At 38.0% G+C, this 13,197-nt stretch overlaps 1 protein-coding gene across 12 annotated transcripts; it reads right to left on the bottom strand.

Moving 5' to 3' along the window:
- Window positions 1-4,532: 4,532 nt before the first annotated feature.
- LOC145108779 (cullin-associated NEDD8-dissociated protein 1-like) lies at window positions 4,533-11,637 on the bottom strand. 12 transcript variants are annotated; one of them, XM_079045862.1, is made up of 17 exons: window positions 11,266-11,637; window positions 9,851-10,062; window positions 9,606-9,740; window positions 9,410-9,473; window positions 9,246-9,302; window positions 8,735-8,835; window positions 8,473-8,649; window positions 8,247-8,392; window positions 7,952-8,136; window positions 7,119-7,295; window positions 6,890-7,036; window positions 6,587-6,703; window positions 6,162-6,362; window positions 5,913-6,006; window positions 5,194-5,335; window positions 4,903-4,960; window positions 4,533-4,812 (listed from the first exon to the last, which is right to left on the bottom strand). In XM_079045862.1, the coding sequence occupies exons 9-15, from the start codon at window positions 8,018-8,020 to the stop codon at window positions 5,307-5,309; spliced, it is 834 nt and encodes a 277-aa protein (XP_078901988.1). In that variant the 5' UTR covers window positions 8,021-8,136; window positions 8,247-8,392; window positions 8,473-8,649; window positions 8,735-8,835; window positions 9,246-9,302; window positions 9,410-9,473; window positions 9,606-9,740; window positions 9,851-10,062; window positions 11,266-11,637; the 3' UTR covers window positions 4,533-4,812; window positions 4,903-4,960; window positions 5,194-5,306. The 12 variants fall into 12 exon arrangements, with proteins under 12 accessions (XP_078901988.1, XP_078901985.1, XP_078901987.1 ...); XM_079045859.1 differs by having other exon boundaries at window positions 10,148-11,637; XM_079045861.1 differs by having other exon boundaries at window positions 9,606-9,686; window positions 9,851-11,637.
- Window positions 11,638-13,197: the final 1,560 nt, after the last annotated feature.

Below are 13,197 nucleotides of genomic sequence, written 5' to 3' on the forward strand. Positions count from 1 at the left end.
TTCGGGAAAACGGCTGGTACAAAAAGCGTTGGCGACATCTGCCAATCACATGCTGCTAGCAATGGGGTCCCTAGCCCCATGATAATCTGGAGCTCCACAAGCTCTGAACTCCCGAAACGTCAACGTATGCGTCTTAATCATGGTCACCATCTCAGTGAAGAATGCACTCAGCCTCTCATCAAGAATCTCCAAAATTCCCTCCTTGACCGCACCGAAGATCACAGGAGTCTGGTCAATGATATTGCGCATAATCTCATATGAAATGAACTCCCTCATCTGATCATCAAGCTGCCCGGCTCCAGAGTCCGAGCCTGATCCCTCCCCGGCACCAGAACTACCATCTGGTCTACCATGTAGCCTCACCATACTCGAAAATATATCACAATAGTCATATATATCGAGGAATCACACATACTACAAGTTCCCTGGTTTTATCTCAGCCCTCCTTGACTCGAGTACGGATCCTATGCTTTCAGTAGTATGGGCCCATACTACCTTCCACATCTATCTGTACTTTCCTCAAGATTTTCCTTGACTCCACTAAGTCCCTTCTACTACTAATGCTCTTCGCGCTAATCTCATCTTAGGCTTGCCCTAGGGTAATCTCCGACCCACTCTTCGCGATCAGCTACATAAGAAGTCCCTACTATCTCCCCCTAACTAGCTCATGAATAACATTACATATTAGGGATAATGACTTAAAAGGGTAATAAATTTTTCGATTTGTACACATTTGGTCACTGAGTTTTTTTTTCGTCCACATTTACCCCTTTAACTTGTTAAACTGTACACATTCAGTCCTTATGACCGGTTACTCCAGGTTAGCCGGGAAAAATGACTTAATAGGGTAATATATTTCTCATTTTGTACACATTTAGTCCTTAATATTTTTGCACACATTTAGTCCTTAATATTTTTTTTGTTTCAAAATGAGTCATTTTTGTTTTTTTACTCATTCAGTACTTATGAATGTAGGACAACCATTGATGAAGTGTGTGGGGCTGTTGATGTTTATGTGTAATGTCTCATTTTCATAAATGGAATACGAATCAGATCAAAACATGATTTTTGTTTAAGAACACACATCGTTTAAGAACACACACACGATTTTTGTTCAAGAACACACACATCGATTTTCAGATCTTCAGATATATTCATTCGATTTTCAGATCTTCATATATCTTCATTTGATTTTCAAGAATACATACCCAGATCTTATGTGTGTGTCTGTATTATTGTGTTTATTATTTAAAAATCGAAATATGAAAAGATGAACACGAACACATAAAAAGATGAACACGAACACACACTAAAAAAAAGATAAACATGAACACACACTCAGAAATCTTCGATTTCCTTTCTGGAAATTAAGTTTGCTCTTCAAAAATCGAACATAAAATCGTTTTTGGGGTTTTATTCTTCAAAAAACTGAAGCTTTGGTCAAGAAATCGGTTCATATTTTCTTATAAATCCATTATTAATAAAAAACGTTTATTCCAAAATACATTTATTGAAAATCAGTGTAATATAAGAAACGTGGAATCCTCAATATTGTTAATGAGTGTGTACATTCATGCCTTCGCCTTCCCACGATCAACGATAGAACCTAAAAACATAAACAACTGGGTAAGCACAAAGTTTAGTGAGTTTCCCCTAAAATACCCGATACAACAAACGTATTATCATGCATAACGGGCCCACACTCATCAGATTGGAATACTTTGGCCTAATCAGTCATCGGACTGGAATACCCAGGGTTTGTCGGCATGCCGCCTTAACCCAACCGCTCTTCTTGAGCCTCTGTGCCTACGGCTTACAGCCGACCCGCACCAGGTATCTTGGCCTACAGAATATAGCAGGACCACCTCAACCTATCCCACCACCATATGGACAACCCACGTAAGATATCGTGAGAAAAACCTACAGAAATCATTCATAAGTACTGAATGAGTACAAAAAACAAAAATGACTTATTTTGCAACAAAAAAATATTAAGGACTAAATGTTTACAAAAATATTAAGGACTAAATGTGTACAAAGTGAGAAATATATTACCATATTAAGTCATTCTTATCGGCTAACCTGGAGTAGTCGGTCATAAGGACTAAATGTGTACAGTTTAACAAGTTGAAGGGGTAAATGTGGACAAAAAAAAAGTCAGTGACTAAATGTGTACAAATCAAATAATATATTACCTTTTTAAGTCATTATCCGTACATATTACTAACATTAGATAATTCTTCGAATGAGAGGTCTCTCCCTACAACGGTTAGACTCAAACGAGAGCTGCAAAATAGTGCTAAACCTAACCTTCTTAAATTATTTAGTCCTCGTAATATGTAACTTAACATATTCGTTTACGAGTTAGTTAAAGGTAACTAGAACTCCTAAAAGCACAAAGCAAGCAACATTCGTGCATTGAGTAATCAAAACCAAGCATATGCTAATTAGGATATCATATCACTGACTAATCAGTACTAGCATGCAGTTCAATAAGCACATACAGTAGGCATACAAGACATCCTTCCTAGATCCTTAGCCCTAATCTAGCATGCAGTTCTCATACACATACAACAGGCATACAAGGCATCCTTACTAGATCCTTAGCCCTAATCTAGCATGCAGTTCTCAAAATCATATTATATCATAACAAACATGTATGGGTAATTTGGGAGAACTTACTTGAGCTCGGCTGATTGCATGCACCACACCCTTTTCTCTTTTTGAAATCCTTTTAATTATAAAATTGATTTTCATTTGAAAATTTTCATACCAAGTCCTCAGTTTGAGTTCAGGCACACCCGAACGTATACCCGAATCCCTCAAACTCAGGCTCTGATACCAACTTGAAACATCCCAAAAATCATGACCCAAAAGTTTGTTTTTAAATCATAATATAAAACCATAGTTATCAAAAATCATCTCATCAAAACATAAGTCATAGTATCTCAAAACAACCCATATCAAAACTTCTGTCAAATATATCAGAGTAAACATCCCAGGCTAAAACATCATGGTGTGTGCAATGCGGTCATCCCGAGCTCTTCCCTTTGCTACTGGAAGTACCTGAAACCAAAACTGAAAATTGTAAGCACGAAGCTTAGTGAGTCTCCCCAAACTACCACATACCATACACATAATCACATATAAACATATCGTGGGCCCCTCCCGGCATCGGACAATGTCAGGCATCGAGCCCCGACCTGCATCGGGCCCTGCCCGGTATCGGACAATGTCCGACATCGGGCCCCGCCCGACATCGGACAGTGTCCGGCATCAGGCCCCGCCTGGCATCGAGCAAAGCGCGGTATACATATAACATATCAACAAATACACATAGGATAATCACATAACATAAACATATAAACATTCCTCGGGCCCCGCCCGACATCGGACCGAAATCCGGAAGCATACAAACATTCATCGGGCATCGTCCGTCATCGAACCTTAGTCCGGAAAACATATAAACACAGACACATGCAAGAATCACTATGACATCAAGCATACAAACATTCCTCGGGCATCGCCCGACATTGAACTGTAGTCCGGAAAGCATATAATCATTCACCGGGCACCGCCCGACATCGGATCGAAATCTGGAACATACAATCATACATACGGGCCGGCATTGGTGCCTTCGACCTGTTCCTACAGGAGGAAAACTCACCTCGCACTGTTGAAGTCCTGCGAATAAATCTCTGGCTATTGGCTGACAGATCCCCGAACTGTCAACATCAAAACAAAACCCAATTAACCATTTGGGTTTCAGTGCATAACCATAAATCTACACTTGGGGTAAAAGGACCATTTTACCCCTAACCTAGCTTGGTCCAAGACCAAGGCCCAACTCACACTCTGAAGGACTAAAGGCCAAATAATTAACAAAGGCCCAATTATGACCCAATTTTCCAAATTGGGCCCAAACCCCTCACATGGGCCTTACTCTAAAGCCCATCCAAATATTCTAGTCCATATACTTGTTCTTGGATGGCCCAACAAAACCCAACCACGTAGGCCCAGAAGAAAGGCCTAACACAAGGCCCAAACAAAATTAGGGTTTTCACATAAAATGACGATTAGGGTTAAGTGTTCTTACTTAACCCATTAAGGACTTATTCTATTAAGTCTCATTACTAGAAAAACAGCCTTTTACGACACGCAATGTATGTCGTAAAACGCTCAGACGACGCGCAAATGCGTGTCAAGGAAGGCCCTATCATAACGAGAGACGACGCGCATTTGCGCGTCGTCTATTTACGACGCGCATTTATGACACGCATTTACGACGCACAGTTATGACACGCAATGGATATCAAGAAAGGCCCTGTCATAAAGGAAGACGACACGCATTTGCATGTCGTAACCTTACGACGCACGTGTTTATGACACGCAATGCGTATCAAGGAAGCCCCTGTCATAAATGAAGATGACACGCATTTGCATGTCATAAACTTTAGTAATACGATATGCATTTACGACGCGTCTTTACGATACTCATTTACGCATAATACAAAAATATGTAAACAAATATATACCAAAACAATCAATTTCATCCAATAACATCATGTCAAAAAATTGTAATACATTGATATTAAGGGGATCTAATTGTACATTGTTACTAAGAGGTTTTCCCTAACTATATAACCTAATACTACATTGCTATTAAGGGACACCTTCTGCAATGTAATGTTATACAAACTAAAAAGATATACACAAAGATGATAAACATCAAATTCCTACTAAGTAGAGTTACATCTTGCCTTTCATAATTCTTTAAGACTAATGAACCCCTGCTCCGATAATTCTTGTGACCTGATCAAATAAAAGTTAAAAAAATTAATATGCTAATATAATTATTAGAAGAATCAAACATGGAATATTAGTTGTAAAAGACAAAATTACCCTTTTCTCCATCCAAAGAATGTGGGATTTGGAATAAATACACTACAATATGAATTACCTGATATCAACAATGACAATCACAAATGTTAGACAAGTTATACGACACATCTAATGATTTAAGCGTAATCCAGCAAAACCTTTTATCTCAAACTAGTAGAGGCAATCATAAGACATTATCTCTTTTATTTTAAGAGGTAATTCAAACAAATAAGTTACAAAATGGAGATAATTATTTATAGTTATTGGTAATTCAAATCAAATAGGTGCACATAAGAGAAGAGCAGCAAGTACCTCTAGAACGGCCGAGTGAAAAGGCTAATAGCAAACATTAGCCCTTAACTGCCCCTTCTGAAGAGAAAATGACAACATGTTCCCAATTGCATTCTCCTCACCAATGGATCCAATCACTTCAACTGCAAGACTTTCATCCGGCCTGCCAGTTGGATGCAACTGCATTCAATTAATAGATTTAATTTAATTTAACCAAATTAATTAGCATATAAAAATTTGTAACCTTATTTATATGAAACATAACATGTGGACCCTATTAATTCCTTTTTTAATCATTTTTTTTTATTTTAACACTTGTTTTCATTTAATAAATAGAATAGGAAGATTAGTATAAAAACAGAAAATAAAAGGATATTTGACTTCTCTTTAAATATCAAGGAATTTCAAATTCATATTTGAAAAAAAAAAAGCGAAGCTAACTTCACAAAATATGAAGGAATTTGACTCGAATGAATAGAAAACTAATTTAGAATATTAAAAGAATTTAAAAAGATAATCATATAAAATATTATTTTTTCATATCAAAAGATGATTATTCGTGATGATCATTCCAACAATACAACTATGCATAAGACCTCTTGGTAAAAAGACAAAATTAACCCGAGTTGACCAGGATAGTGGGTCCATTGCTAAAAATGAATATTATAAAGAACATAAATTTCTCTTGTTTGGATGTATTCATTATAGAAATTAGTTATTATGTTTGAACTTAAATTCACCTGTTCCATGTAAATGTTGACTCAAGTTTCCATTTTCAATGAACTCATACACCAAAAAAAAGGAGCCGTCCACACAATATCCTATAAAACGCACCTGCAAAATAAAAACTCAAATGTTAAAAAAATATGGTCAACTCAAAATCTTGATAAATATATTTATCAATTGAAATACTACATACCAGGTTTAGATGATGAACATGTGTTAACAGATAAAATAATATAATTATATCTAAAACTAATATTCCAAACCTCGTCTCTGAGTTCTGCATAATAAACAACACCAAAACCACCTTGACCAATCTTATTAGCAAGACTGAATTCATTTGTAGCCTTTGAAAGCTCTTCATATGAAAACTCCACTGATTTGTCAACTGTTATCCCTGTAAGCCCAGGTGAGGCACCAACAGGATGACCAACAAATCCCAATACGTAAGCACGAAATTTATGCATCTATGTTCAAGGTAGATGAAATTAACTCACCATCTATCCATGATTGTGCAAAGTTAAAGTATGAAGATTCTTCTAGAAGTTCATTTCTTACTCGTATCAGTTCTTTCCGTCAATAACAATACATATATATATATATATATATATATATATATATATACTTTCATTGATATTCATATAGTAATACAAGGGTATTATGATTTATGAGAAATATATATGATACCTACCTTAATAACTGTCTGATCATAAAGAAGTGGCAAGAGTTCTGGAAGAAGGCCCTTGATGAGATTTGGCTTGTTGTGGCCAGCTATACTCAAAGCCAAAACAGCTACACGCCTAACATGCTGCCCATGTCTATCAAAATTTAACAGATCATACTAATAACTCATACATATAGAATTATAAGGAAAAAAAAGAGTAGGGTTTTCTCCATTCCGTTGAATTAGACAAAACAAAAGGTTTTCTTTCCATTCCAATGGAATGAAGAATTCCATTCCTCCCCTGATTCCAGCATATATAGAGATACTTACCCGATCCTGATCCTTGATAAGCATAAGAAAGGAGGAAATTTCCGGGTACAGGACTGCATCGATATTCTCTGGTCTTTCAACTATTGAATACTTCACAGCAACAACAACCGTTGCCCTGGTGAATGCAGTAGGACTAGTTGTTCGCTCCTACAAATTTTATATATATAAAAAGAAAAACTAGACTTTATTTAATTTAAAAAACATTAAAGAAAATTGAAAATATGTGTACCTTGAGGGCAGGAACAAGTTTTGAAGGCTTGATCAGAGCAATTTTTCCCAGACACTCAGCTACCACATTCCAGACACCTTCTTCCTCACTTTCACAGTGGTTGAATAGCAAGTTTAGTATCTTTTCAACACTAGAATCTTGAAATTCCGCTTTATCAACAAATTGTCTCACTATCACCTGAAAAGATTAAAATGATCTTGGTTGAAGTCACAAATTAGATAAATGCAAGAAACAGCAACATACTTTCATTTTAACTCAGTTTTTTGGTATCCGAAAAACTGATGTACATTACTGTTCTGTAATCGTGGGCCATAACAACATTGTAGCTGCCAATCCAGTTGAACCCCGGTGCACATGTCACAAAATTAATAAAAACTATATATGTTGCTATTTGATTGATGGTTTTAATTTTTAATGTGAAAGTAACGTGTAAGATTAGGGTGATGTGTACTTACAAAGCTATACGGAAAAATACAAAGAAACTTGTGCTTTGGAAGAATGCAGGCCATGGGATTGACTTCCCTTTGTAAGGGTAAAATAGAGATAACCCTCCAGCCAATGTTGAGGCAACAAGAAAACCAAAGGACAAATACCCCAAGGCAACTGTGGGGTCCGCTGGATACTTACAGATAACTATGTCTTTTCCTGTTATTGGGGTTCCAGATGCAGGATGCATAAAGAAATAGCAATGGATTTTCATTGTAAATGTCATGGAAGTACATTGTTGTTTCTTGCATTAAACCCTAAAAGGAAAAAATAGTTTTTCCTTGTTTTATGCTAATGGCCTATTGAGATTTATAAACATATTAAACTATGCAAACGAAGAATAATACCTCCTTGTTTTCAGAAATAACACCAAATATGAAGGACAAAGCGCCAAGGGCTCCCACAATCAATGACATTTGTTTTGTAGTAACTATTATTGCACCTTAAAGACATAGATTCCCTTCTAAGAATTGTCATCTCATCATTTGTTAATTTTGGTTGAACTCCAAAGGGGAGAAGCCTGAAGGGTTTCCTGTATCCAGGAACAATTGAGATTTTGAGTGAAGCATAGCCACATAGGGACCAAATTTGTAATTTACTCTTATTTTTATTTAAGTAAAATGCTATAATCGGATTTTATACCTGTAAGGACTCCTTTTGAACTTTTCAGCAACTGATAGAAGCATCTCTATATACATATTGCTTCCCTCAGCCTTAGAGTCCAAAATATCAGGGAGGAAGGAAACAAAACAGATGGCAGCTGAACCACATTTCTCTTCCATCACATCCTAAAATGGAAAATTCATGATTTTACCAGGGGCAAAAACGGAAATCCTGAAAATTTATAAAAGGGATTCAGAAAACTCACTGAGCTGGTCAACTCGTTCACTTCAGGATGAGCAACATTTGTTTCTAGCTGAACAAGGGAAAATGATTCAATTGCAGATGCAGTTCTTGCTCCTTCATATGTGATTGGACTCCCTTTATCTGCACCAAATACTAATATAGTTGGGAACCCTTGTACCTTAAACCTGCTCATTAAAGACTGAAAGCAAAAAAACATAATCAGTTAGTAATAATAAAAAATAATAATATTGGTTTAGATAAAAAGAATAGAAATTCAAGAATACCTTTTCGTCATCACAGTTCACGTGTCCAAGCTTCACATTTCCTTGTAAATTCTTTGCAACCTTCTTCCATTCAGGTGCAAGCTTTTTTACAATGTCCACACCTGAAAAAAAAATAACATATATATAAAAAGTTATAAACTTTTTGAAATTTATTATAAGAAAGTAAAGAGACAATGTTGGTTTATGAATTTATGTTCAAGAGTGGAATGATTAATTACCAAGGTGCAAAGAATTCGATCACCCAAAGATCTTTACTTTTAACAACCACTTATAGATTCCATCAAAAAAAATATAAATGATGAGAATTTTGGACCAATCAGTGAACCTTGGACCCAATCCTTTCAAGAAAAACTAAAGCATTTGAGTTGATTTTGAATTTTGGACTAGTTGTTTGGAAGGAGGGAGTATGATTAAGATAACTGGATTTATAGGGGTTTTCAGTATGATTATGATTATCTGATTCTTTAATGTTAAGAATTAAGATAATTGGATTTAATTTAAACATCTTTACCTGAGCTATGATAGGGTTACTAGCATCATCAAATGGTGTGAATAGAAACTCAAACAACTGCAAAACAAAAGAAAAGAAAAGGATGAAAAAATACGGTTAATTGGTTAAAGGTAAAACAGAGCAGAAACGTGAAACAGTCCCTGTATATATTAATAATTGGATACCCGATACATGTGCTTGACAGATAGCTTCCCAAACAGCAGCTAGTTCTAAGCCAATAGCTATAAGCTGAAAGGGAAAAATCATAAGCCTTTTTCTTGATTGAGAAGATGAAGTCGAGATATGAATGAGAAATTGCGTGCCCTCTTATTTGTTGAACGACTAAAGAAATAGGGCATGGTAGAAGCATCATTTTCATACCTTAGTGCAATCACACCTTAGGCTTGTAAAAGCGGGGTTCTTCCCTTGGAAACTTGAAGAAAAAAAGGAGGAATACAATATCTGGTGAAAGGTAGGTGTCTTGAATACATAAGTAAAAAACCTAGAACAGATCGGCTAAGCAAGTAGAGAAACAAGAGATCAGTGCATTTATTTTTTTTGGAGTAAAGATAGTAGTTGGAGATCGAGATCTGGAAAGGGGAGGAAAGAGGAATGAGGGAACTGACCTAGAAACTGGTGAGGATGATGATGAGGAAGCAACGACTAATAGAACTGACCGCAAATGAATCCACGATGACGACGAGGACGACGATGTCGGAGAGGACGAATTCGACGATTCCAGAGCCACCACTAGCACCAACACCGCCATCGGTAATCCAGAAAATCGCACCAGAACCTCCATCGCTTTTTCCAACTGCGCCTTCAACAAAACCCTAACCTGTCCGACGACCATCACCACCGGAGAAGATGTCGAACATCAGTGAGAAAAGAAACACCAACAGGAATGAAATCAGATTATTAACCTTGTTCCTCCTCCCCGTTGTTTTCCCCAAATTCCTCCACACCATAACCTCCGATCAAAAAAAGCCCTAGCTTACGTTGTGCAGACATGAAGAGTCGGTGTGGGTTGGAGGTAGTGGAGGTGGGTGAAGGGCGGAGACGAAGGAGATGAGATGTTAGAGAACAGATCGATACGAGTGTAGGAAAAAAAGCGGGGTTCAAAATTTTTTGGGATTTCATTTTCCCTCTAAGAAGAGAGACGCGCGTTCCTTAAAAAAATATAAAGCGACATTCTCAGAGGACGCACATTTTAGATAAAATGTCCTCCGTGTTTTTAATTTTTTTTACATGAGATTAAAGGCACGCAATAATACGTGACCTAAATCCTAAATTTTTTTTTGAAGAGATTGACACTTTTTTAATGTCACTCTCTTTTGCGTAACATAAATCAACGAGTGTCGTGGTTTGCGCGTCGTAAAAGGGTCTTTTTCTTGTAGTATCCATCACTCCACTAGGTCAAACATACAATGTAATTGGACATAAGTCATACTTCAATCTACTAGTCCAAACGCTGGACCCGATAATTCAAAACTAACATCTCCAAAGTTAGGGTTTTCTAAACCCTATATAGGGTTTCCAACCAATTCACAAGCCAATTAGTCCAATGGTTAAGTTTTTAGGCTTATTAATGTTAAATAAGTCAGGCACCACCCACTACCACCTCAGGCAGTGGTGGTCATCGGCGACTCACAGCGGAAACCACCACCTCGTGGTGGTGGTTATGATTCTAGACCGAAACATGTCCAAGCATCTCAAATAGCAATCACACACAAATGCACACCTCCACCCAACACGACGGCTGGTGGCAGCAGAAGGCGGCAGCCACCACCTCACGGTGGTGGTGGTGGTGGGGTTTTCCTTGATTTTTCTCCAGTCAAGCACACCCATACGACATATAATTTTAAATGAAATACATACACACACACCATGTAACATACAAAGCCACCAATGTGGTGGTAGGAAGTTGTTGGAGGCGACAGCCACCACCTCACGGTGGTGGTGATGGGTTCTTTTGATTCTCAGCCGAGCAAACACACACACACATACTCATTCAAAACACGAGTTGAACACAGAAACACACCCAACTCAGCCACTTCGGGTGGCAGGCGACGACCGGAGCACAAAAAGGCAGCCGCTCGGAGCTGCAGCGGCGACTGAATCGCGGGCTGGGCCAAAGCGAGCGAGGAATGGAGAAGAAGATGAAGTCGAGAATGACAGCAGCGAAAACCATGACGTCAACATTCGGTCCTCCGATCTACACTTGGTGCGATGTCTCTCGGATTCCTGACAGTCTTCGTTATCACCGAGAATAGGAACGTGCAAGGCTAGCTTCGCCGGCAGCGGATGCAGCAGCGGGGTGCTCGGCCGCTCAAGGCGGCAGATGGGCAATGGAGATACAAGGTGGCGGCTGTTGAAGAGCTTCTAGGTTTAGGGTTTCATTCAAGAAAACGAGGGGGAAGGGGGCACCGGGTTTAATCTCGTGTTCCTTTCAAACATTTGTCCATTCTTCCAAGTTTAGTCCCTCCCTATCAGATTTTTTTCAATTTAAGTCCAATATTTACCAAACACCCCCTGCCTTTAGAATTCTTTACAAAATCACTCCTAAAATTGCATTTAACCCCTAATATTCACAAATATAACTTTTAACTCCCCAATGCATACACCCGCTAATTAATACGACTTAAGGCTGAAATAAAATATAAGGATTACATCTCGAATCTTATTTTATTATTTAATTACTTATTTAATTAAATTTCAAACGGAATGTTACATGTACGGCCACTCCTTCGTCTTGCCACAGTCCTCTGAAGTACTTGAAACAAAACTAAAATTGTAAGCCAATGCTTAGTGAGTTCCCCCAAGGTACCACCACACAGTACACATATCATACACAAACAAGCATGTTGGGTCCAATCAGTCATCGGACTGGAATACCCATGGTCCACAGCCATCAGGCTGGATTACCCGTAGCCCAATCAGGCATCGAACTTAATGCCAATATACAACAGGTCCATTTAGTCATCAGACCATAATACCAATATACAACGGGACCACACAGTCATCGGACTGGAATACCCTCGGTATGTTGACTCATGCACATAGCAATAAAATCTTAACCCAACACAATATGTTGACATATAACAGATAACAAACATATTCAACAGACATATAATCACGCAGACATAATCACAGGTAGTCCTACGGATCTACCGGTCTACGCGTGTCAGCAGCTATCATATAATCATATAGATCTACCCCATACTCAGCATATCATCAATCAAAGTATAACATGATAACAATCTAATTGGGTCGCCTTGGTGCCTTCGACCCACAAGTACAGTGAGGAAAACTCACCTCACAGTTTGACGAATAACTGATCAATACATTACTCCCAAACATCGGCTCAACCCAAATCCTAAATGTCAAAACATTTCCATTTTAAATTAATAACATTTCCCCAAAATACCCTTGGTCAAAGCTTATCAAAATCAACAAGTCGACCAAGTTAATACAGCCGAGTCGACTCAGGCCTCGTACGCGGGGCGTACTAGCTGTCTGAGGCGTCAGGACCAGATCTGCATACGCGCAGCGTACCCATCGGTACGTCCATCGTATGCAGCAGTCCCCATGTTAGCCTATTAAGTGCTTATTTCTTTGACTTAACACGTCCAATTGCAGATCCAAGGCTAAAATAAAAATCAAGAGTCATAAAGTTTCCAACTTTATGACTTTACATGTCCATTAAGTGCTTAATACACAAAATCTCAACATTTTAATGCATTAAGACCTTCTATAGAATGCATGGAGTAAAACTAACCATCAAGACCACATTTTTATGACTTAAGACCCCCTATAAGGTCTGAAAGGATGACTTATTGATCAAGAACATGCTATGCTCAAGAATCATCATTTTTTGGACCAAAAGCGCCCTAAAAGAAGAAATGGCTAGATCTACATGATAGAGTGATCAAGATGTGAACTTTATACCTCCTAGAGGTTGCTAACAAGAAGA

Source organism: Lactuca virosa, chromosome 4, assembly GCF_052849685.1.
Source record: "Lactuca virosa cultivar CGN04683 chromosome 4, Lactuca_virosa_CGN04683_v6, whole genome shotgun sequence".
In the NCBI taxonomy this organism is placed as follows: domain Eukaryota; kingdom Viridiplantae; phylum Streptophyta; class Magnoliopsida; order Asterales; family Asteraceae; genus Lactuca; species Lactuca virosa.